Here is a 26,930-nt window from a genome sequence, read left to right as displayed (position 1 = left end):
TACAACAGTGTACTTGAATCTCAAATAGATTATGGTAAGTGAAAGAAGTCAGACTCAAAAGACACATTCTGAATTACATCTATTTCTGCTTTATTGACTATGCCAAAGCCTTTGACTGTGTAGATCACAATAGACTGTGGAAAATTCTGAAAGAGATGGGAATACCAGACCACCTCACCTGCCTCTTGAGAAACCTATATGCAGGTCAGGAAGCAACAGTTAGAACTGGACATGGAACAACAGACTGGTTCCAAATAGGAAAAGGAGTACATCAAGGCTGTATATCGTCACCCTGCTTATTTAACTTATATGCAGAGTACATTATGAGAAACTCTGGGCTGGAAGAAGCACAAGCTGGAATCAAGATTACCGGGAGAAATATTAAAAACCTCAGATGTGCAGATGACACCACCCTTATGGCAGAAAGTGAAGAGGAACTAAAAAGCCTCTTGATGAAAGTGAAAGAGGAGAGTGAAAACGTTGGCTTAAAGTTCAACATTCAGAAAATGAAGATCATGGCATCCAGTCCCATCACTTCATGGGAAATAGATGGGGAAACAGTGGAAACAGTGTCAGACTTTATTTTGGGGGGCTCCAAAATCACTGCAGATGGTGATTGCAGCCATGAAATTAAAAGACGCTTACTCCTTGGAAGAAAAGTTATGACCAACCTAGATAGCATATTCAAGAGCAGAGACATTACTTTGCCAACAAATGTCCATCTAGTCAAGGCTATGGTTTTCCCAGTGGTCATGTATGGATGTGAGAGTTGGACTGTGAAGAAAGCTGAGCGCGGAAGAATTGATGCTTTTGAACTGTGGTGTTGGAGAAGACTCTTGAGAGTCCCTTGGACTGCAAGGAGATCCAACCAGTCCATTCTGAAGGAGATCAGCCCTGGGATTTCTTTGGAAGGAATGATGCTAAAGCTGAAACTCCAGTACTTTGGCCACCTCATGCGAAGAGTTGACTCATTGGAAAAGACTCTGATGCTGGGAGGGATTAGGGGCAGGAGGAGATGGGGACGGCAGAGGATGAGATGGCTGGATGGCATTACTGACTGGATGGGCGTGAGTCTGAGTGAACTCTGGGAGTTGGTGATGGACAGGGAGGCCTGGTGTGCTGCGATTCATGGGGTCGCAAAGAGTCGGACATGACTGAGCGACTGAAGTGAACTGAAGAAATTATGAAAAAGCCAAAATTATAGGAAGAGAAAATGGGTTAGTGGTTTGAGGGCCAGAGAGTAGGAAGAGGGGTTGAATGCAGGGGAGGCTCAAGAGGGAAGTTTGTGGGATGATGAAACTCTTCCATGTCTTGATTTTGATGGCAGTTACATGACTGTGCATTTTTCTGAACTCAAAGAATGGTATAACAGAAAGGGTCAATTTTACTGTATGTAAATTTTAAAAGTGACTAAAACAATGCATAAAAGGTGAGAAACATAGAAATATAAGAAGAAACAAAAACAATAATTTACTCTTATCCCCATATGGGGTGGCATTTGGTTAACTTATTTTCAAATCTCTCTCTCTGCATGTGGGTGAGAAACAGAAACAGACAGACAGAAGTAAATACATGTTATTCTGTGGAGTTTAACTATGCATATATTTGTGTTATAAGTAGTATTACTGTTTAATTTTACTTGAATGATGCATAAAATCACACTATAAATTATGCTTTAATTTTAAAAAAATAACAAAAGCAATAGAAACGAAAGCAGAAGTCACTCAGTCGTGTCTGACTCTTTGTGACCCCATGGACTGTAGCCCACCGGGCTCCTCTGTCCTTGGAATTCTCCAGGCAAGAATGCTGGAGTGGGTAGCTGTTCCCTTCTCCAGGGGATCTTACCAAGCCAGGGATCAAACCCACATCTCCCACATTGCTGGAGGATTCTTTACCATCTGAGCCACCAGGGAAGTCCAACAGAAACTAAGGAGTTGGTAAACTTTAGATAATGATTTTTTTCACTACAAGGAATATTTTCTAGAATTCCTCTAGGGTTAAGAAAAGAAATTATGAAGAAATTACTGAATTGATAACTTGTAAAATAAAACATGCCTAAGTTTAGACAGTACAGATGTATTCTTTGTTAGGGGAAGGAGGTAATATGAATGCTTACATTTGCTCCCACCTCCCTTTGCATTTACCTTCTGATTTTTCCTGCTCATGTGTTTAAAAAATGTACTTATTTTTAATTGACGGATGATTGCTTTACAGTATTGTGTTGGCTTCTGCCATACATCAACATGAGTCAGCCATAGGTATACATATGTCCCCTTCCTCTTGAACTTCCCTCCGCATCCCACCCTATCCCACCCCTCTAGGTTGTCACAGTTGCTCCTGTATTTTAACTTTGTTAAGAATTATAACATTTGCATTCTGGCTTACAATTATAATTCCCCCAGTTTAGTCTTCTCTGTTTGTTTTTTGTTTTCCTAGGAATTTAAAAAGTTAATTTAAAAATTCTGTTGAAGCATCATTAACTTACGATATTGGTTTCAGGTGTACGATTTCAGTTCAGGTGTACAGTGACTTGATTTTTTTATATGTTACAACGTGATCACCACTGTTCAGTCTTTACTATAAAAGACTTCTATGATTGCCATTTACCCTTTTACTATGACTTTTAAAAATTTAATTAATTTATTTATTTGGCTGCGTTGGGTGGGTCTTACTACGGCACGTGGGATACTCATTGCATCATGTGTGATCTTCCATTGCAACGCACAGGCTCTCTAGTCACCCTGTGGCACGTGGTATCTTAGTTCCCCCACCAGGGATTGAACCCATGTCCCCTGCATTGGCAGGCAAGTTCTTAACCACTGGACCACCAGGGTAGTCCCTAGCATAACTTTTCCATTCCTAAATTTAGTTTGATTCAACTTTTGTTTGCTGGACTACATAGTTAAGTAGTTTTTTCAAGAAGAGTTTTATGGATTTGATGTGATCTGAGTTCTCTAAAATTTTGAGAAATAATATCCGCCTGTTTAAACAACACCTTTGCAGCCTGTAATATTTCTGGGTTATCCTGTCCTTAGAGTTTATCCGTTTTGTTCTCTTTATATTGCTGAAGAGTTTTTTGAGACTAACTCAGTTGTGTTCCCTAAAGTTGACAGTCATTTTTATCTTGATCTATCATCTTTAGTCTTAATTTTCTTAATTTCTTTGTATTTTTCTTTGGCATTAACTCAGATGATCTTTTCCTTCATGTCATCAATTCAAATTGTCCGTGTTTCCACCTTCACTAGGAATAGATTATCTTTCTCATTTTACCCCTTTTAGGAGCAACATGTTGCTGTCTATTCACTTCTCTGAAAACTAGGAGTGTGGATATGGGTATGAGGAAGACATGAGCTAGTCTGGACTGAGTACTGTTTTTATTTGGGTTCTTATATGTCCTCTGAGATTTTGTAGAACCTCAGAAGAGTAAGACCAAAAAGCTCACTTCACTTGGCCTGTGGTATATCCTACTTCCAAGGGCTCTTACTCATTCCTCTGACTCAGCACAGCACCCTGGAAAATGGGAAGGCCCAACAAGACCTTCCTGTCCTTGCAGACTGTGACTTTGACTTTTCCTAGGACTGTTTATTCATTGCTCACTTTATTTACAAATTGAGGATGATTAATGAGTTCTTATGATGCTGTTGACTTACTTTTCCTCAGCGCTATGCTTCTGTTTTTTCCTTGGTTACCAACCAAGGTTTGAAGTCTATGCCATAAGATCAATCTCCCATAAGACTGGAAGTATCCGCAGTGCTGTCTTATATTTGGTTACATGTTTGGTAAATTTATGGGTTTTCCTTTATTTTTATTGATTTCAAAAATGTTGCCAGTGAAGAGTCTACAGTCCTCCTTTGTTGTGCCATCTTTTCTGGAAATCTGTTTGTTCCACCACTTAATATCTGAGATTCGTTTTCTCATCTATACACATAGGAGGAAAGCCACCATTAAATGGTAAAAGATTAAATGAAACTTAAGGAAATTCTAGTTCTGTCTAAATTGTTTTGGGCCTGTCATCCAACAATGGCTCCCACTAGCAAATCCTATCATTTATTTGTCTGATCTCAAGAACTTAGAGGTTTGTCATCAATCAGAAGTATATCCCAGATGTTGGCAAAATTTTTCTGTGAAGGGCCATGTAGTAAATATTTTAAAATTTGCAGGCCACATAGTCTCTGTAGCAACCACTTCATGTTGCAGTATGAAGCAAGTTGTTTGTTGTTCAGCTGCTAAGTTGTGTCCAACTCTTTGTGATGCCATGGACTGCAGCACACCAGGCTCCTTTTTCATTCACTATCTCCCAGAGTTTGCTCAAATTTGTGTCCATTGAGTCAGTGATGCTATCTAACCATCTCATCCTCTGCTGCCCCCTTTCCTTTTGCCTTCAGTCTTTCCCAGCATCAGGGTCTTTTTCAATGAGTTAACTCTTTGTATAAGGTGATCAAAGAATTGGACCTTCAGTATCAGTCCTTCCAATGAATATTCAGGATTGATTTCCTTTAGGATTGACTGGTTTGATCTCCTTGCAATCCGTGAAGCTCTCAAAAGTCTTCGCCAGCACCACAATTCAAAAGCATCAATTCTTCAGGGCTCTGCCTTCTTTACAGTCCAACTCTCACAACTGTACATGACCACTGGAAAAACCACAACTTTGACTATATGGCAAAGAGATGTTGGAAAAGAGATGTCTCTGCTTTTTAATATACTGTCTTGGTTTGTCATAGCACTCCTTCTAAGACAAGATGTAAATGTATCAGTGGCTGTGTTTCAATAAAACTTTACTTACAGAAACTGAAATTTGAATTTCATATTTTTCTCACATGTCACAAAATATTTTCCTTTTGATTTTTTTCCCAGCTATTAAAAATGTGGAAAAAATTTATTTCCTCATGGGCCATACAAAAATGGTTAGTGGGCTATATTAAGGTCATATAAGCTCACAGGATATAATTTTCTGATCCTGGTATACCTTTAGCACTCCAGGATTTTGCTAGAGAGAATAATCTGGGTCTTCAGAGCTTTTATCAAAACCCCCTTTGAGAGAAATGGATTTAGGAAATAGAACTCAAAGGACATACTGTCTATCCATTTTTCTACATTAACTTTAAATTCTGTCTTTGAGGCAAGTCCAACTCCTGAAAGGCTATTAACTTGGTCCAACTCAGCTCAACTCCAAAGAGAATCTCTTTCACTGAACTAAATTTGAATATTATGCTTTCTACCTTAATCAGTGGTTACTACAAGATAAAACAGCTTTATTTCAGCTTTTGCACTTGCAAAACAACTCCAGTAAATCACTCAGCGTCCCAGTGTAGGGTATCCTGCAAAGAATTTGTCTCAGAATTCAGTACTAGGAAAAACTCTTTCCTTTCAGACATTTCCCAGTTCTTTCTCTCAGCTAACTACATACAATTCTTACCAAGCTTTCCTCTTTACACTGGCTTCTGGGAAGCTTAAAGTCAGCTTTTATTCTCAGTCATAGCAACAGCATCATTCCAAGGCCCCTGTATAGTACCACTCCGGGGACCCTAAATTAGTAGTCTAGTACAGACATTTAGGTGAGAAAACTGATAACTGGAAAAGTGACGGCCTTCTTTCTGAATCTGAGTCTGGACCTACTTTGAAGGCCGTCCTACATCTACCCCTTCTCCAGCTGTCTTTTCTGGTTCCCTGAAATAGATTAATATGTTCTCTTAGAAAAAGTTGGCAAAGGATAGGTTCTTAGAGGAAAATGGCAAAGGTCTCTCTAGAAGCTCATCTTGAAAGGATTCACTTTCTGTGTTGGGTTAATTGCACAGAGAAGTGTTAGGAAAAAAAAAAAAACAACTTGAGGAAGGAACACTGGTCTGAACCTGGCAGGCGATTACTCTACTTTCCCTGTGTCAAACCTAACACAGAGAGCACCTGTTATTTGCTCTAGACTCTGAGAAGCCATAGATTATACAGTTCTTTACTAGCCCATGGACCCATGACTAAGCCTGTTCAAGGTCTGGTAGTTTACAGAGAGGCACTCTATAAATTACAGGAAATAGCACTCATTGACTCATCAAGCATTTCAATAATCTGAATCTTTTAGTGATTAAGGAATAATTTTCAGTGATGTTTGGACTAATTTGGACTAACGTCTCCAGAGTTCAGAAGGTAGTAGGATTAAAAAACAACAACAACAACAACCATACTTCTCTATCCACATCTACTTTGAATAAACACTGTCTCCACGTTTGGGTGCAAGGCTACCTTTTTTTTTCCCTTCCCCTCAGAAACACCCTACTGTCTGTCCTGAGCCCTTTCCCAGTGGGACTCTGATTGGGTGCTCTGAATTAGAGACCAGGCCTTCTTTACTTCCAGCTACCTAGGTCTGCTGTCAGGAGGTCAAAAATAGAAATGTGATTGGTTTTTCCACTTCTGGGACTTGTCAAATGCCTCTAGGAACTGAACATTTTTACTTATACTCCAGCTAGTTTTACTGCACAAATCAAACGGATTGGGACAGTTTAAATTGGGAGTTATAAAGGCCTTTCCCTATATGGGAGTTAGGATCATGTTCATTCTCTCTATACTATTTCCATTCCTTTGAGTCCAACAGTTTTTCTTGAACTGTTGGCATTAGTTTGCTTCATCCAGCCTATTTGTGGCACACTAATCTACCTCTTGGTCATCTAGTTCCCTACATGCTGCTGCACTGAGAGGGGCCCAAAGCCTCTATTTGAGGAAGAAGTGTATCCTATAGCGACCCTTAGACAACCAAGTAAGAACTAAAGAAATGAAGGTCTATGGGCTGTAACTCCAAGGTGGCCAGAGAATCCCTATTTTTCTATTTTCCTTTTTGGATTATCATACCTCCTTTCCATGAGTGGTGGGTCCAGGAGAACTGGGCCAAGAAGATGATTTTACCAAAATTTTCTCCAGGCCACTTAACTTGCTTCCAACCTAGGCAAATGGAATCATTTAGGTCTTCAGGTATAAAGGTGTACAGTCAGTAACCAGCTGACTCTAATAAGAATAGGCAGGTGTATGTGTGGAGCCATCTTCGTTTTTCCCTCTAGCTTCTGTGGTCAGTAGTGATGTCACTAACCTGGGGTCATCAGTCTTCAGTTTTTCTACCTTCCCCCTTTTCCTTACCCCTTCTTCTCCCTCCCTCTTCTCTCTCCTCTACCATGTAGAAACATAGCTCTCTCAATGTTTCATAATCCCTCCTAGCTGTGCTCCTCGTATATTGCCTGTCACAGTGAATGGCACCAACCTCTGTCAGAACCAAACCCCGCCTCCTCCCTGCCCACACCTTACTGTGTAGTCATCAAATCTCATCAGTTTTACCTCATCTTTAACTCTCACATCTGTCTTCTTCTTTCCATCTCTGTTGCTGTTGTTACTCTTTAGTTGGTAAGTTATGTCTGACTCTTTTGAGACCCCGTGTATTATAGCCTGCCAGGTTCCTCTGTCCATGGGATTTCCCAGGCAAGAATACTGGAGAGGGCTGCCATTTCCTTCTCCAGGGGATCTTCCTGATCCATTGATCAAACTTGCATCTCCTGCTTGGCAGGCGGATCCTTTACCACTGAGCCACTTAGGAAACCCCTCTCTCATCTCTATCAGCTCCCACTTCTAGTTCATTACCTCTCTTGCCCACAACAGCTTCTGTCGTGCCCTTAATCATTGACTTCAGGTCTCCTTACTCAGGAAATTCATCCCATTCCTGTAAGACAGGGTATTCTTGTCTGTACTTCTACAACATCCTCTATTTATTAATTTTATAAGTAGAATTGCCTCCTCCACTGAACAGTAAGCTCTTTTTTTCTCCTTCACCCTTGTATCTCCAGGCCCAGACCAGATCTGACACATAACAAATGCTCAATAACTCTTTGATAAGTGAATTAATGAGATATACAAAAGAAATTTGGAAAGTTATGCTTTTAACTGGAGATAGATATTGAGGCTAAGATAGTTTGTAATTTTTTTTTATTTGCACAGATTTTTGAGACATTAGTAGCATTTCTACCTGTCTTTTTTTTTTTTTTAGTTATATACCACTTCAGAGAACTATTACATTTTTATAATTATGAAGTGCTTTTTTATAATCCACATTGTATTGAAAGAGACACGGGAAGAAAGCTTGCATTTTGAATTTCCTTTATTCCCCTGTGACTTTAAATCTGACCCCTGAGGTACCAGGACCCAGACTGGCTTGATCAGATCTTGGCAGTGAAAGAGAATAGGCCCTTAGAGGAATTATCCAGCTTGCTGGATTTGCTAGGTGAGAATGGTTCTTAATAAGGATTCTAGTAAATGTTGGAAAAAGATCGGTGCTGTATAGTCAAAGTACAGATAGTAAGCCAGGAACGGGGAGGAAGATGGACCACTGCATGCACACAAGGCCTGTCAGAGATTTGGATTCAAACCAGAGCAGAAGGGATTATATGACAAGGTTAGTGAAGGGATCTCACATCTGACCCAGGACTGTGCTGTCTCTTTGATACTGGTTTATGCAGATGATGAGGAGTCTTTTAAGAGCATCAGCCCCAGGGATGCCTTTCTGGTTCTGCTGCTGCTAACTCGCTTCAGTTGTGTCCAACTCTGTGCGACCCCATAGACGGCAGCCCACCAGGCTTCCCCATCCCTGGGATTCCCCAGGCAAGAACACTGGAGTGGGTTGCCATTTCCTCCTCCAATGCATGAAAGTGAAAAGTGAAAGTGAAGTCGCTCAGTCGTGTCCGACTCTATCAACCCCATGGACTGCAGCCCACCAGGCTCCTCCATCCATGGGATTTTCCAGGCAAGAGTACTGGAGTGGGGTTTCTGGTTCTGCCCAGTCTTAAAAGAGCCCATTCTGAGGATGGCCAGGGTTTTAAAACAGGTCTGTACAATTTGTTCTATTTTATTAGATACTGTGTTCAGATCTGCATTTATACTAATTTATTTCATATAATATACTTTCAAAAAGGTGGCACAGTGGTAAAGAATCTGCTTGCCAATGCAGGAGGTACAGAGAAGCAGATTTGGTCCCTAAGTTGGAAAAATCCCCTGGAGTAGGAAATGGCTACTCCAGTATATACAACCTGCTCCAGTATTCTTGCCTGGAAAATTCCATGGACAGAGAAGCCTGGCAGGCTACAGTCCCAGGGTATCGCAAAGAGTGGGATACAACTGAGCAACAGAGCACACATACGCTTTCAAAAAAGAGTATGAGGTGGCCTAAGATAAAAGGACAGATGCATTGTTACTAACAAGCAGTAATACAGGTTAAAAGGCAGAAATTCAAGTGAGAAGGAGAAAATTAATATTATACTAAAAAGTTGTAGCTGAAGAGAATGACACTATCAAGATCAAAGTCTGGCCCTGAGCTTTCTAGTGGCCTCAACAAAACAGGAACTACATGGATTTTGTATTTTAAAATCTTTCTGAAATAGTTATAAATTTTGGTATAGATGACAAAGAGTATCTGTTTATCAGGAGAAAAAATTTTGTGTGGGGTGTGAACTCTGAGAGTAATTTGCCGTGCTGCTGCTGCTGCTGCTGCTAAGTCGCTTCAGTCATGTCCGACTCTGTGGGACCCCAGAGATGGCAACCCACCAGGCTCCTCCGTCCCTGGGATTCTCCAGGCAAGAACACTGGAGTGGGTTGCCATTTCCTTCACCAATGCATGAAAGTGAAAAGTGAAAGTGAAGTTGCTCAGTCGTGTCCGACTCTTAGCGACCCCATGGATTGCAGCCTAACAGGCTCCTCCGTCCATGGGAGTTTCCAGGCAAGAGTACTAGAGTGGGGTGCCATTGCCTTCTCTGGGAATTTGCCATAAAAACCTTTATTTAAGAGGCACTGAGCAATATAATAAAGTATTCATATGTAGTATCCTTATTAATGCTCTATCTTTTTTGTAAAGTTTGAAAACAGATGATTAAAATCTTGGTTGAATCTTGATTATGGTTACATTTCTATGTTTCTTCTTTAGGTATTTATCACTATATTGGAACATGCATTCAGAATTTTTGCATAATTTTTTATGGCTTCTATTAATATTATATCCTTATTTTATTGCTCTAAATGCTGTCTCTCAATGCTTTTTGCTATAAAATTGACATCATATACAATAATTAAACCCTTAAATTGTCATCATGAGTTTTGCTTAAGTTAGCCATATTTTGAGTATGAGGAAGAAATGGACAAATTCTTAGAAAAATACAACTTTCCAAAACTCGACCAGGAAGAAATAGAAAACCTTAACAGACCCATCACAAGCACGGAAATTGAAACTGTAATCAAAAATCTTCCAGCAAACAAAAGCCCAGGTCCAGACGGCTTCACAGCTGAATTCTACCAAAAATTTAGAGAAGAGCTAACACCTATCCTGCTCAAACTCTTCCAGAAAATTGCAGAGGAAGGTAAACTTCCAAACTCATTCTATGAGGCCACCATCACCCTAATACCAAAACCTGACAAAGATCCCACAAAAAAAAGAAAACTACAGGCCAATATCACTGATGAACATAGATGCAAAAATCCTAAACAAAATTCTAGCAATCAGAATCCAACAACACATTAAAAAGATCATACATCATGACCAAGTGGGCTTTATCCCAGGGATGCAAGGATTCTTCAATATCCACAAATCAATCAATATAATACACCACATTAACAAATTGAAAAATAAAAACCATATGATTATCTCAATAGATGCAGAGAAAGCCTTTGACAAAATTCAACACCCATTTATGATAAAAACTCTCCAGATAGCAGGAATAGAAGGAACATACCTCAACATAATAAAAGCTATATATGACAAACCCACAGCAAACATTATCCTCAATGGTGAAAAATTGAAAGCATTTCCTCTAAAGTCAGGAACAAGACAAGGGTGCCCACTTTCACCATTACTATTCAACATAGTTTTGGAAGTTTTGGCCACAGCAATCAGAGCAGAAAAAGAAATAAAAGGAATCCAAATTGGAAAAGAAGAAGTAAAACTCTCACTATTTGCAGATGACATGATCCTCTACATAGAAAACCCTAAAGACTCCACCAGAAAATTACTAGAACTAATCAATGACTATAGTAAAGTTGCAGGATATAAAATCAACACACAGAAATCCCTTAAATTCCTATACACAAATAATGAGAAAACAGAAAGAGAAATTAAGGAAACAATTCCATTCACCATTGCAACGGAAAGAATAAAATACTTAGGAATATATACCTAGAGAAACTAAAGACCTATATATAGAAAACTATAAAACACTGGTGAAAGAAATCAAAGAGGACACTAATAGATGGAGAAATATACCATGTTCATGGATTGGAAGAATGAATATAGTGAAAATGAGTATACTACCCAAAGCAGTTTATAGATTCAATGCAATCCCTATCAAGTTACCAACAGTATTCTTCACAGAGCTAGAACAAATAATTTCACAATTTGTATGGAAATACAAAAAACCTCGAATAGCCAAAGCTATCTTGAGAAAGAAGAATGGAACTGGAGGAATCAACCTACCTGACTTCAGGCTCTACTACAAAGCCACGGTTATCAAGACAGTATGGTACTGGCACAAAGACAGAAATATAGATCAATGGAACAAAATAGAAAGCCCAGAGATAAATCCATGCACATATGGACACCTTATCTTTGATAAAGGAGGCAAGAATATACAATGGATTAAAGACAATCTCTTTAACAAGTGGTGCTGGGAAATCTGGTCAACCACTTGTAAAAGAATGAAACTAGAACACTTTCTAACACCATACACAAAAATACACTCAAAATGGATTAAAGATCTCAACATAAGACCAGAAACTATAAAACTCTTAGAGGAGAACATAGGCAAAACACTCTCTGACATACATCACAGCAGGATCCTCTATGACCCACCTCCTAGAATATTGGAAATAAAAGCAAAAATAGACAAATGGGACGTAATTAAACTTAAAAGCTTCTGCACATCAAAGGAAACTATTAGCAAGGTGAAAAGGCAGCCTTCAGAATGGGAGAAAATAATAGCATATGAAGCAACTGACAAACAACTAATCTCAAAAATATACAAGCAACTCCTACAGCTCAACTCCAGAAAAATAAATGACCCAATCAAAAAATGGGCCAAAGAACTAAATAGACATTTCTCCAAAGAAGACATACAGATGGCTAACAAACACATGAAAAGATGCTCAACATCACTCATTATCAGAGAAATGCAAATCAAAACCACTATGAGGTACCATTTCACGCCAGTCAGAATGGCTGTGATCCAAAAGTCTACAAGCAATAAATGCTGGAGAGGGTGTGGAGAAAAGGGAACCCTCTTACACTGTTGGTGGGAATGCAAACTAGTACAGCCACTATGGAGAACAGTGTGGAGATTCCTTAAAAAACTGGAAATAGAACTGCCTTATGATCCAGCAATCCCACTGCTGGGCATACACACTGAGGAAACCAGAAGGGAAAGAGACACGTGTACCCCAATGTTCATCGCAGCACTGTTTATAATAGCCAGGACATGGAAGCAACCTAGATGTCCATCAGCAGATGAATGGATAAGAAAGCAGTGGTACATATATACAATGGAGTATTACTCAGCCATTAAAAAGAATACATTTGAATCGGTTCTAATGAGGTGGATGAAACTGGAGCCTATTATACAGAGTGAAGTAAGCCAGAAAGAAAAACACCAATACAGTATACTAATGCATATATATGGAATTTAGAAAGATGGTAACAATAACCCTGTGTACGAGACAGCAAAAGAGACACTGATGTATAGAACAGTCTTATGGACTCTGTTGCAGAGGGAGAGGGTGGGAAGATTTGGGAGAATGGCATTGAAACATGTATAATATCATGTATGAAATGAGTTGCCAGACCAGGTTCGATGCACGATACTGGATGCTTGGGGCTAGTGCACTGGGATGACCCAGAGGGATGGTATGGGGAGGAAGGAGGGAGGAGGGTTCAGGATGGGGAACACATGTATGCCTGTGGCAGATTCATTTTGATATTTGGCAAAACTAATACAATTTTGTAAAGTTTAAAAATAAAATTAAATTTAAAATTAAAAAAAAAAATGAATGGATTCTCTCATCTCCCTAATGAATCCTTCCTACATACAGAAGCTCCACAGTACCCTCTGCATTACTCAGGGGTGGAGGAGGTAGTTTCCTGAGTGAATCTGGGCCACTGCAAATTTTCTGCTACCTGTACCTATGCCTGAAATTTCTCCCTTTGTTTCTGTTTTCTTTGACTTAAGACAATAGAAGCTTTAGTCCCACTTAAAATGCATATGTCCTTGGACGAGGTAACTCTTTCAACTTGATGATAGTGTAAAGCTCATTCTAAACCCTATAATTTAGTGCAAGTCCATTGTGTCCCTCAGTTCTGGGAGAAGGTTTGTTAGAGGAGACACGAGAGAGAGAATGAAGATACTGACAACATGAAGGAGGCAGCTGCAATATGGAGGGAAACGTCCAAATACTGTGTTGGCCAAAAAGTTTGTTTCGGTTTTTCTGTGTTATGGAACTTTTGGCCAACCCAATAATTTTGTGTCACCCTCACCAGACTGGTTTTTTATGTTTTTTCAAAGGGTTCTTTGGGTTTTGAGATAAGAAGAAAGTCCTAAAAGCATCTTCCTGTCCAGGTTTGGGCTTTGTAACAAAGGCCTTCTAAAGATAATGCCAGGGCCTTTGATGTCTAATTCTAGTTGAAAAGGAAAATAACATAAGGAATGACTCTAACCCTGGAAATTGCAGGTTAGTCAAGCGGGTAGTGGTATTAGAGTCTGCCAGTAATTTGAGAGACAGAAAGGCCTTTCTGGTAGCCCTTAAATTGTACAAAGTCAATGACAGTTACTTAATCTGCCTGCTTATAAGATCAGTGCTGGATAATGCCGTGACTTTTTGGTGGGAAATATGTAGAATCGTCTTCGTTTGTCTGGGACTGTCCCCATTTTAGCACTGAAAGTTCCGTGTCTTGGGAAACCCCCACTCTAGGGCTAACCACAGCATTCGGTCACCTTAAAGGACCCAAATGTGAAGGTGCATTATGGTCAAATATGAAGGTGCATAATTGATTTTAACATTAATACAGCTGCTAACTTGCTATCCAGTAACTGTGGGGAAAAGAAACACTTTAAAATAAGTAAACAAGTCACCCTATTTGGGAGGATGTTAGCTCTCCTATCTCATTTTGATAAGGTAATCTTATATCATCAGAGAACTCCCAAATGCGGCTGTAAAAATAACAGTTACATAATTATACTTCCCTGGTTTAAACCACTAATAAGACATTGCCAAATTTTAGCTGTGTGAAGATAAATGTTTTTCATCGGTGATGATGTTGCATTACACACAAAAAAAGGAGTTTTATTTTTCTGGTTTAGCGTACTTTAGTTTTAATTACAGGTACATCATTTTTCACCTCATTAACAGAACATGGTTTATTGTTACAGGATATCTTTCCAATGGACACCCATTGCTGTTGTTTACTGAAAGCACTATACTGTGTTATTTACTTTTAAAATAGCTTTAATCAGGCATCCTTTCATTTAATATTAAATGTACTTAAATATTAACTTTTAAGAGTTGGTTTCACTTATAGTGATCTAAATAGATCTAAATGTAGAGAGAAGATAGAGAGGGGAGAGAGAGCCTCAGATGGCTGCTGCCTTCTAATGCCTGAAGTGCTACATTTGTTATTATATGAATATAGAGACAGTAAGACTCTTCAGGAACCAAGCAATAATATCCACCAAAGCCATACATTAAAAAACATTAAAACACATTACTAAACAACTCTTAAGAAGAAAATGGAAATTACAAAATATGTAAAGATAAATGGACGCAGAAGCATTACTTTATAAAGTCTGTGGTTTACATTAATCATCAAATTGCTACCCAGAATGAAATGTGTAGCCTTACATTATAGAAAATAAGGATGTTGAAAATAAGCACACTTTCAAATCAAAATTTAACCCCTCAGTCCAGCAATCAATCAAACAAAAATAGGAAAATGAACATGAAAGAGAATGGAAAAATACAAAAAGTGTAACGGTAGGAAATAATGCAATAGAAAATGATAGAAGCAGTGAACTTGAGAAAGTTCTCCTTTTACATTGGGATCTCAACTGCCTATTCTCTGATTTGGATACTTATTTTCCAGCCCAAGGAATAAGTGTTATGGACATTGAATTAACAGACAGAAGAGCAGGAAATCTGTGATTACTTCTGTCTGGGATACTGCAGAGGGGAGAAGAAGAAATAACATTTACAAAGATATATGTCAAACATTATGGTAGGTAGGTTATGTACATTTTGTATTTTAATAATATATCTTCCTCATTTACAGATAAGAATATCGAAGCACAGAGTGGCTTAATAATTTCTTAATTATTGACCAGACAGTAAGTCCTGGTGCTTAAGTTTGAATTCTAGAAGGGTTATTTTTTGACATTTAATTTACCATGTGTTGTCAGTTAAAGATATCACCGGTTTTAAAAACACGTTGTTTTGAAAACTCATATCTGCCTAGGAAGGCCATGGGGGTATCATTCACATTTTAGAGTGAAATGGTTTTAACAAATTACTTTCTTTTCAACATTTAGCTGAGGTTAGCTGTATTAAAAGAATGGGACGTCTGAAATGGTTGGAGACAGAGGAGTGATGTAGTAGAAGTGGTCCTGCTTGGAGGCTGAGGTCTGGACAAGACTGGAAGCAAACGTGCAGAAAGGGAAGTGGGAAATTGCCAACGATAAAGTCTGACTATTTCAAAATTCTGGCTAGGGTCAGCCCCACCCACAAGAAGAGCAAGACAGGTTCTTCCTCTTTCCTTCTCTTGTACAAATCAGTCCCTATTCCTGGGACCAAGAGGTCCAGGTCCAAGGGCTGCTCTATGGAAAACAGAGTCACAGGAACTTTAGAAGCTATGCATGCTGCTCCCCAACAGGCCTCCCCTATACCTATACAGTACCCCAAACTATTCCTGACATCCTTGCTGGAGGAGAGTGATAGAAACTTGCTCCTCGGAGGACAGCTCATAACCAATTCGAACTTGAGCTAATTGTTAGAAAAGTCTTCCTATCACCAGCAAAAGTCTTGTCTCCCTTCAGCTTCCCCTTATTGGTCCTACTTCTGTCCTCTGAAATTACCCAGTCTGTGTGATATTTGTTCAGATGGAATTTGATCTGTCATGCAGTGTTGTTTTTGGCTGATTTGCTAAGTTGATTAGATTCCTCTACAAACTCAAAGCTTTTGGATCAAGGTAAATCTGGTAAAAATGTTCTAGCAATTATTTTCAGAAAGACTGCCACAGTTTTCTTAAAATAAGGATGCTCCCAATTTACAGATTCATAATGTGAGAACAGTCTTATGTGCAAATCCATAGACGAACCCACATAAAGCATTCACATAAAAAAGAAGCAATCAGTATATTTTTCCTGTTGATTGGCACTATGTGAAACCTACTTCTGTTCATTTGTGGTAAAGTAACTGGATATTGAGAAGAGGAACTGATCTAATTAATCAACTTGGGAAAATGTTCCACTTTTAAATGAACAGTTGATAATGAAGTACCTTTTTACTTCTGTTTGTTTAGCTACAAAACAAAGCAACACTCATAATAATATTTAACATTTGCTGCTTCAGTACTCTTGCCTGGAAAATCCCATGGATGGAGGAGCCTGGTAGGCTGCAGTCCATGAGGTCGCTAGAGTTGGACACGACTGAGTGGCTTCACTTTGACTTTTCACTCTCATGCATTGGAGAAGGAAATGGTAACCCATTCCAGTACTTTTGCCTGGAGAATCCCATGGACAGAGGAGCCTGGTAGGCTGCAGTCCATGAGGTCGCTAGAGTCAGACACGACTGAGCGACTTCACTTTCACTTTTCACTTTCATGCATTGGAGAAGGAAATGGCAACCCACTCCAGTGTTCTTGCCTGGAGAATCCCATGGACGGAGGAGCCTGGTGGGCTGCAGTCCATGGGGTCGCTAAGAGTCAGACATGACTGAAGCGACTTAGCAGCAGCAGCAGCAGAAAAGAGTAAAAGTAGTACTCTCATTAATTACCTTTGGTTTCATAAAAGTCTTCTAGAAATCAATTGATTTAAAAATATCATATCCTTTGTCCCAGTAGGATCTTCTGGAAAATTATGCTAAGGAAATAATCAAAAGATTTAAAAATATGTGATAAAAATATGCAATTTGTTAAAATTATTTGTAATGGTGAAAAATTGTTCACAGCATAAAAATCCAACAGTAGGAAATGGTTAATTTGATTAGGGCTGAGTGGGAGATTAGGCAGCCATTTCATATAAGGATTATGAAAAAAACAACACTGTGTGTAATCCAGATGGTCCTAGAGGAAAAATGTTAGGTAAGTCACTGGGGTGGAAGCAGAAACACGGTGCAACAAAAAACATCTACCTCTACTTCATTGACTATGCTAAAGCCTTTGACTGTGTGGATCACAACAAACTGTGGAAAATTTTTCAAGAGATGGTAATATCAGACCACCTCACCTGCCTCCTGAGAAACCTGTAGGCCAGTCAAGAAGCAACAGATAGAACCAAACATGGAACAATGGACTGGGAATTGGGAAGGGAGTATATCAAGGCTGTATATCGACACCCTGCTTATTTGACTTATATGTAAAGTACATCAAACAAAATGCCAGGCTGGATGAAGCACAAGCTGGAATCAAAATTGCAAGAAGAAGTATCAGTAACCTCAGATGTGCAGATGACACCACCCTTATGGCAGAAAGCAAAGAAGAACTAAAGAGCCTCTTGAAAGTAAAAGAGGAGAGTGAAAAAGCTGGCTTAAAACTCAACATTCAAGAAATGAAGATCATGGCCTCTGGTCCCATCACTTCATGGCAAATAGGTGGGGAAACAATGGAAACAGTGAGAGAGTTTATTTTATTGGGCTCCAAAATCACTGCAGATAGTGACTGCAACCATGAAATTAAAAGATGCTTGCTCCTTGAAAGAAAAGCTATGACCAACCTAGACAGAGTATTAAAAAGCAGAGCCATTACTTTGCTAATGAAGGTCTGTCTAGTCAAAGCTATTTCTGTTTCCAGGAGTCATGTATGGATGTGAAAGTTGGACCATAAAGAAGGCTGAGGGCTGAAGAATTATTGCTTTTGTACTGTGGTGTTGGAGAAGACTCTTGGGAGTTTCTTGGACTGCAAGGAGATCACATCAGTCAATCCTAAAGGAAATCAAGCCTGAATATTCACTGAAAGGTCTGATGCTGAAGCTGAAGCTCCAATACTCCAATACTTGGCCACCTGATGTGAAAAGCAGACTCATTAGAAAAGACCCCGATGCTGGTAAAGATTGAAGGCAGGAGAAAGGGACAACAGAGGATAAGATGGTTGGATGGCATCACCAACTCAATGGACATGTTTGAGCAAGCTCCAGGAGATGATGAAGGACAGGGAAGCCTGGCATGCTGCAGTCCATGGGATCGCAAGGAGTTGGACATGACTGAGCAACTGAACAACACTAGCCATATAAAAAATTATTTTATAGCCATATTAAAAAATTCTTGCAGTATATATAATAGAAATCATGTATACAAAGAAATACACTGAAATTATGATAGGAAGATGAGAGGAGAATTTTATAGTTAATCAAGATAATAACAAAATGCTTTATTTTTAAACCAAAAAGTACTATATAAATTAATTTTTATCTGGACTGTTGCCAAGAATTGCATCACTAACTGCAACTAGCAGAAATGTATAACTATTATTATGATCTTTTGGGGAATGTGTCAAGAATGTACATGTAAAAGTGTGTCTCTGAAAATAAACATCTCAGTATATACCCTACCCTTTATTCCTTTCTGTGCTGCTCCTCTAACAAAACCGGAGAGAGACCACGATAAACCCCCTCCCCAGTCTCCAAGATTCCCTGCTTACTGCACTGTGCTCTGGGTGAAAACATACTAATGTGGCTAGCTACAAATGAAACAGGAGAAAGGAGGAAATGCTGGCAGAGTAAAACACTCCAGGTCCTCTGAAACCCAGAGGAAAAGTCACAGTTTGGACTACGTTGCTGATTCTTTGGCCAGTGGAGTGGAAGGCAGATTGCAATCTTGGTTAGATATAAATCTTCTTTCTGCTCTTGTTATTTCTGTTGGACTCTTACGGAAGCTAAGATTTTTGCACATTTTGGTTGACTATTCTGTTTCTCTTCTCCAGTTTTCTTATGGAAGTTTATCTAGTGTTTCCAGCTTGTCTGGGCTCCCCATTGGTAGTAGCAAGAAACAGTAGTTATTGGGATGTGCTTGATTATTTGAGTCTCCAAAGCTCCTGGTCATTGCAGATTGTGGGACTAAGAGTTAATGTAAGGATTGATTCTGTCGGTCAGTTTTCAAATAGGTGTATGCCACTGAGCACACCAAAATATGGCATATTTTTATCAGCTGTTGTTACACTAAAGCTAAGTAACATTTTCACAACTCAGTGGCTCATAAAAAACAAGAATTAGTTTTCCTTGATCATGGTTCATAGATGAGCTAGCACTGCCTTGTTTTTGCAGGTCACCTAGACCGGCCAAGGTCAACTGTGCTGCATGTGTTCTCAAAATCCCGTTAGCTACACAAGGTATCAATGCATTCTTTTCCTGTTGGATCACCAAGCAGAAGAGGCCAAGTCAAACCACTCACGTAAGGTTTGTACTCATATTTGCTGTTATTCAGTTGGCCGAAGCAAGTCACATACATGACTATACCCAACGTCAGTGGTTTCGGGAATTAACTCTCATTAGATTTTCATGAGGCAGAGGGAGGGGGTGAAGAATCCAGAACAATGATCTAATTTGCTATAAGGAACAGCATGTAAACAGATTAATTCAAATGCTTCAAAAGAGAATCCTACTGACTTCTAGAATAAACAGTATTATTTGCATGTGTGAAAAATATTCTATTTTTCTAATTAGACTAATGAAAACAATAAAATATCTCAGTTATGTGTCATATTTCTTTTAAAGAACATACAATATCACTAATGATAATTCCTGATTATGACTATGCTGGGTGTCTGGCCAAGTAAGAATTGATCCCATTGTAGGTCAGTTTCTGATTTTGGATTTTACACACACACGCTCACACGAACACACCACTTGTTTTTAGGAGCTTGTAATCAGTGAGTAAAATGTGCCCTGAAAGGAAATCAGTTAGTAAGAACTGCTATTTGGTAAGAAAAGGTGACTCAAGAAAAGAAGTTCCTTGTGGTTTTGAACTGTACTATGTTGTCGATCTCCACAAAAATAAGCCTTCGTTTAAAAAAGAAATTGATTTAAGACAAAAGTTTCGAAGCAGAGGTTTCTATTTTTTCAAAATGAAAAAACTTCTCAGGAAATTTTGTATTTGTTTTAATGTAAAAAGCAAAGGCAAGGGATAAGTAAAATCTGAGTTCAAGCTAGACAGATTTGCAAAACCTTTAAGCTGTAGGAAAGAAGAGCCAATAGCTCAGAGAACAAGCAAGTAACAGATTTAAAGAAAACTAGTTAGGAAAATTTTTAAATTTTTACATTAATAGGGGCCTTTCTCCACATTTTTCCTGTTTTTAAGATTCAGCTTAAGAGATGTATAGATATGAGGGATTAGAGAGTTAGTCAATAACAGAGAAAGATGGGGTAATTTCAATTACAGAAATTTTAACTAGCTTTGTCTGGATGGATAAAAGGGATGCTACAGCACAAGTTTGACATTTCTTGTCCTAGCTTAGTGGAATTCTTCCTGAAAATGAAATTGTTTCTTCAAAACACATCTAGTTGCCTTTTTCCAAAGACAAAGGAAATTACACATTCTGATTAATCATCGATTATTCTTTTATTTTATTTTATTTTTAAACTTTACAATATTGTATTAGTTTTGCCAAATATCAAAATGAATCTGCCACAGGTACACATGTGTTCCCCATCCTGAACCCTCCTCCCTCCTCCCTCCCCATACCATCCCTCTGGGTCGTCCCAGTGCACCAGCCCCAAGCATCCAGCATCGTGCATTGAACCTGGACTGGCATCTCGTTTCATACATGATATTTTACATGTTTCAATGCCATTCTCCCAAATCTTCCCACCCTCTCCCTCTGCAACAGAGTCCATAAGACTGTTCTATACATCAGTGTCTCTTTTGCTGTCTCGTACACAGGGTTATTGTTACCATCTTTCTAAATTCCATATATATGCGTTAGTATACTGTATTGGTGTTTTTCTTTCTGGCTTACTTCACTCTGTATAATAGGCTCCAATTATTCTTACTTAATGAAGAAAGCACAATTTTCAACACTCTCACTACTTGACTCTCTGGAAGCAATCAAGTGAGGCAAGATCGCTGTAGCCTTAAGGGCTTCTTTTTCCTGAACAGATAAAACTAGAGTAATTTAGTGAATAATAACAATCATTTTTTATAAACAGAAGGACTGCAGGATTTAATTAATTCTTTGACTAATGCATAAAGTAATATTTATGCTTTTCTAAAGGCCAGTAACTTGCCTGGAAAATCCCATGGATGGAGGAGCCTGGAAGGCTGCAGTCCATGGGGTCACCAAGAGTCGGACATGACTGAGTAACTTCACTTTCACTTTTCACTTGCATGCATTGGAGAAGGAAATGACAACCCACTCCAGTGTTCTTGCCTGGAGAATCCCAGGGACGGGGGAGCCTGGTGGGCTACCGTCTATGGGGTTGCACAGAATCGGACATGACTGAAGCACCTTAGCAGCAGCAGCAGCAGCAGCAGCAAACGCCGGGCTGGAAGAAGCACAAGCTGGAATCAAGATTGCTGGGAGAAATATTAATAACCTCAGATGTGCAGATGACACAACCCTTATGGCAGAAAGTGAAGAGGAACTAAAAAGCCTCTTGATGAATGTGAAAGTGGAGAGTGAAAAGTTGGCTTAAAGCTCAACATTCAGAAAACTAAGATCATGGCCTCTGGTCCCATCACTTCATGGGAAATAGACGGGGAAACAGTGGAAACAGGGTCAGACTTTATTTCTTGGGGCTCCAAAATCACTGCTGATGGTGATTGCAGCCATGAAATTAAAAGACCCTTACTCCTTGGAAGGAAAGTTATGACCAACCTAGATAGCATATTCAAAAGCAGAGACATTACTAGTCCATCTAGTTAAGGCTATGGTTTTTCCAGTGGTCATGTGTGGATGTGAAAGTTGGACTGTGAAGAAAGCTGAGCGCCGAAGAATTGATGCTTTTGAACTGTGGTGTGGAGAAGACTCTTGAGAGTCCCTTGGACTGCAAGGAGATCCAACCAGTCTATCCTAAAGGAGATCAGCCCTGGGTGTTCTTTGGAAGGACTGATGCTGAAGCTGAAACTACAATACTTTGGCCACCTCCTGCGAAGAGTTGACTCATTGGAAAAGACTCTGCTGCTGGGAGCAGGAGGAGAAGGGGACGACAGAGGATGAGATGGCTGGATGGCATCACGGACTCGATGGACGTGAGTCTGAGTGAACTCCGGGAGTTGGTGATGGACAGGGAGGCCTGGCGTGCTGCAATTCATGGGGTCGCAAAGAGTCGGACACGACTGAGCAACTGAACTGAAACTGAAAGTCCAGTATTCAACATGAACCAAGAGAGGAAAATGTTTTAATACCATCTCAGCAGAATTGTATAACTTTATTTTTTCAAAGTGTCTTTATATCCATCATTTTATTTCATAATATATTGTAAAGGTTGTCAGGCATTTTAATAGCCATTTTAAAGATATCTCTAATAGGTTATATTTTCTAAATAAAGTGGTAACCACCTAGTAGTACCTATGCTATAATTAGAATGTGAAGCTCTTGAGGACATCTAAACTCTGAGTTCTGAAATTCATATAATGCCCTATGTTTGCTCAAAGAAAATGTGCTTCAAGTAATTTATCCTTATTAAAATGATTTTACCACGTGACAACAAAGTTCATCTTCTCATGTCTTTAACATTTAAAATGGATTAATTTTTTAACTAGAAAGCTGTATTCCACTGATTAGTATAAGATGAAAAAAGTACCATTTGATTCTGCCTCACTGAAATGTAGGAAGTTTTAAAAAATATAAAGTGTACTTTATGATTAAGGTTAATATGCAGCATTTTAAATAACTTGAAAAGTCTTCTAAAATTTAAACATCTGAATTCAATATGTTTTCTATCAGGCTTTTTTATGCAAAGCTTTATTCCAACATTTTATTAGGAAATTTGTTAAATATACTGAAAAATGGAAACATCTACACAGTGAATTATATATACTCATCAACTAAATTCCACAATTATCAATTAATTTACTTTTTTGCATATTTACCCAACCATTTATTTATATTTACCCAACCATTTATTTATTGACTCCTCCATCTATCAATCCATTTTTTGATGCATTTCAAAGTTGTAAACATCATTGTACTTCATCTAGTATTTAAGCATATATATTATTACTTAGAGTTCAGTATTATTATGCTGTTTTTTGCATATAGGGAATAAATAATCTTAAGTGTACCACTCAATGAATTTTGACAAATGCATATACTTGGATAACCTAAACTCCTACCAAAATATAAAATGTTCCCATCTCCCCAGCCAGTTTACTTATGCTTCTTCCCAGTTCCCTGTACCCATCTCTCAGAAGGTCACCACTAGTATGGTTTTCACCTCAGCTTAGTTTAGTAGCAGTATGTAACTATTTCAATTATAACACATGTTCACTGATATTTGGTGTTAATAGTCTTTTTAGTTTAGCCACTCTTATGCATTTATAGCAGTATTTCATTGATGAATGATTTTGAGCACTTATTCATGTATTTATGCTATTCCTATATCTTCCTTTGTGAAATCTCAGTTTAAATATTTTGCTTATTTTTTGGGGGGCAGGGGAGGTAAACAGTCTTTATTTCACCAGCAAATGAATTTAGGTCATCTCAGGTTTAGTAATGAAACGGATTATAAGAAAACATATTTGCCCTCAGATTTTTTTAATTGTAAAATTAAAAAAAAGGGATTGTGGACACACACACACACACATATATATATACATAGGCCTTAGAAATTTATGCAAGTATAAATAGATATCTTTGTTGTTGTTATTTAGTCACTAAGTCGTGTCTGTTTGTGACCCCATGAACTGTAGCCTGCTAGACTTGTCTGTCCATGGGATTTCCCAGGTAAGAATACTGGAGTGGGTTGCCATTTCCTTCTCCATCTTTTGCTCATTTTTAATTAGATTGTTTGCCCTTTTAAAATTGAGTAGTGTATGTACCCCAGTGTTCATTGCAGTACTATTTACAATAGCTAGGACATGGAAGGGAGAAGGAAATGGCAACCCACTCCAGTGTTCTTGCCTGGAGAATCCCATGGACAGAGAAGCCTGGTAGGCTGCAGTCCATGGAGTCGCACAGAGTCGGACACGACTGAAGCAACTTAGCAGCAGCAGCAGCAGCAGCAGCAGCAGGACATGGAAGCAACTAAGATGCCCATCAAAAGATGAATGGATAAAGAAGAGGTGGTACATATATGCAATGGACTATTACTCAGCCGTAAAAGGAACAAATTTGAGTCTGTTCTAGTGAGGTGGATGATCCTAGAACCTGTTCTGCAGAGTGAAGTGAGAAAGAGAAAAACAAATGTTGTATGTTAATGCATATATATGAAATCTAGAAACATGGTACTGGTACCTATTTGCAGGGTGGAAATAGAGACATAGAGAATAGACTTGTGGCCATAGTGGGGGAAGGAGAAGGTGGGACAAATTGAGAGAGTGCCATTGAAACATATACACTACCGTAAGTAAAACAGACAGCCAGTGCGTAGTTGCTGTATAACACCGGGAGCTCAAGCTGGTACTCTGTGACAACCTAGAGGGGAAGCAGGGGTGAGGGTGGGAGGGAGGTTCAAGAGGAAAAAAACACATGTTTATACTATGGCTTATTCATGTTGTTGTATGGCAGAAACCAACACAACAGTGTAAAGAACTTATTCTCCAATTAAAATAAAATACTCACTTGTAGGATTTTATTTATTTTGGATAACAGTCTTTTGTCAAATGTATGATTTGCAAATTTTTTTTCTCCTGTGTATGTATCTTGCCTATTCATTTTCTTAGCAGTGGCTTTTGATGCAGAATATTGGTTTACCAATTTATGCAGATCTTTAAAATAGTGACACGTTTGGTTATACAATATTTTTAAATGACCCTTATTAGTAACATTATCAATCTTATCAGAAAATGTTGTAAGTATTGAAAAGCTATCAAGCTAATGACGCTGGAAGATACAAGGGTTCCAAAATTCAAGAAAATGTCTGCCATTACCCAATTATGAATAACAGCAGTTTATCAGTCATTCTTACAAGTAAAAATGGTGCTCTGTGAAAACGCTGGCTTGTTCAGCTTACAACTCAAACAATCACTCAAGTGTCTTTTTCTCAAGAAAATCATCATACTTAAGTATGCAGCAGAAATACTTTATGTTTACTTCTGATTTCATCACATTACAAAGATGTATACTAAACATCTCAATTAAAAAGTGAGTATAAGACCTGAATAGAAATCCCTCACTAAAGACATACAGATGGTAAGTAAGTTATATAAAAATACATTAAACATCATCTGTCATTGGGAAAATATGAAATATCACTACACACCTATTATAATGACTAATCCAAAATGCTAACAACATCAAGTGTTGGTAAGGCTATGAAGCAACAGGAACTCTCATTCCTTGCTGGAGTAATCCAAAATGTTAAAGCCACTTTGGAAGACAGTATGGCATTTTCTCACACATCTCAACATAGTATTACATCAGTCCAGAAATCACACCCCTTGATATTTACACAAATAAATTGAACTTATTTCCATGTGCAAATCTGCACACAAATGTTTATAGTACCTTATTCATAATTGTCAAAACTTGGATGCAACCAAGATGTCCTTCACTAAGTGAATGGATAAACAAATTGTGTTGTTCTGTTGCCATGTCACATCCGACTCTTCACGACCCCACGGACTGCGGCAGGCCAGGCTTCCCTGTTTTTACTGTCTCCCAGAGTTTGCACTAACTCACATCCATTAAGTCAGTGATGCCATTCAACCATCCCATTCTCTGTTGCCCCTTTCTCCTCCTGTCCTCAATCTTTGCCAGCATCAGGGTTTTTTACATCAGGTGGTCAAAGTACTGGAGCTTCAGCTGCAGCATCAATCCTTCCAATGAATATTCAGTGTTGATTTCCTTTAGGATTGACTGGTTTGATCTTGCAGTCAAAGCGACTCTCGAGAGTCTTCTCCAGCACCACAATTCAAAGGCATCAATTCTTCGGTGCTCAACCTTCTTTTCTCACATCCATACATGACTACTGGGAAAACCATAGCTTTGACTATACGGATTGTGTTACACCCATACAATGAGATATTGTTCAGCAATGAAAGGAAACAATCAAATCCATGGAAAGACCTGGAAAAAACATTAAATGCATATTGATAAAGAAGCCTATCTGAAAAGGCTACATACTGGATGATTCCAACTAAATGACATTCTGGAAAGGGCAAAACTTTGGAGATGATGAAAGGATCAGTGATTTCCAGGGACTGAAGCATAAGAGGAAAAGAATGAATAGGTGGAGCACAGTGGATTTTTAAGCAGTGGAAGTATTCTCTGTGAGACTATAACAGTGGATATATGTCATTATATAAAACCCATAGAAGTTTACAACACAAACAACCATAATGTAAACTGCGGACTCCAGTTAACAGTAATATATCTGGTTTCGGCTCTTCAGTTGTAACAAATGTACCACACAAATGCAAGATCCTAATAACAGGGGAAACTGAGCAGGCAAAAGAGTATGTGGGAACTCTATGATCTGCTCAGTTAACCTAATATTGCTCTAAAAATAAAGTCTTTAATTAAATATATATATATGCTCAAAGGTCAAGATTTAATAAGATAAATATTTTTATTA

General features: G+C 38.6%; 1 protein-coding gene across 2 annotated transcripts in view; it reads left to right on the top strand.

The window, feature by feature from the left end:
• The window catches only part of RCL1 (RNA terminal phosphate cyclase like 1), a 185,552-nt gene extending 165,595 nt beyond the window's left edge, over window positions 1–19,957 (top strand). For both annotated transcript variants that reach the window (XM_086415248.1, XM_086415251.1), the window contains one exon: window positions 19,521–19,957. In XM_086415248.1, coding sequence (XP_086271374.1) covers window positions 19,521–19,758 — 238 coding nt within the window. In that variant the 3' untranslated portion in view covers window positions 19,759–19,957. The remainder of the gene's footprint in view (window positions 1–19,520) is intronic.
• The last annotated feature ends 6,973 nt before the right edge of the window (window positions 19,958–26,930 follow it).

Source organism: Bos grunniens, chromosome 8, assembly GCF_055505025.1.
Source record: "Bos grunniens cultivar Pamir isolate PY7600 chromosome 8, Bosgru_T2T1.0, whole genome shotgun sequence".
NCBI classification, from domain to species: Eukaryota; Metazoa; Chordata; class Mammalia; order Artiodactyla; family Bovidae; genus Bos; species Bos grunniens.
Note: the sequence above shows the minus strand (reverse complement) of the source record. Positions and strands in the feature narration are given on the sequence as shown.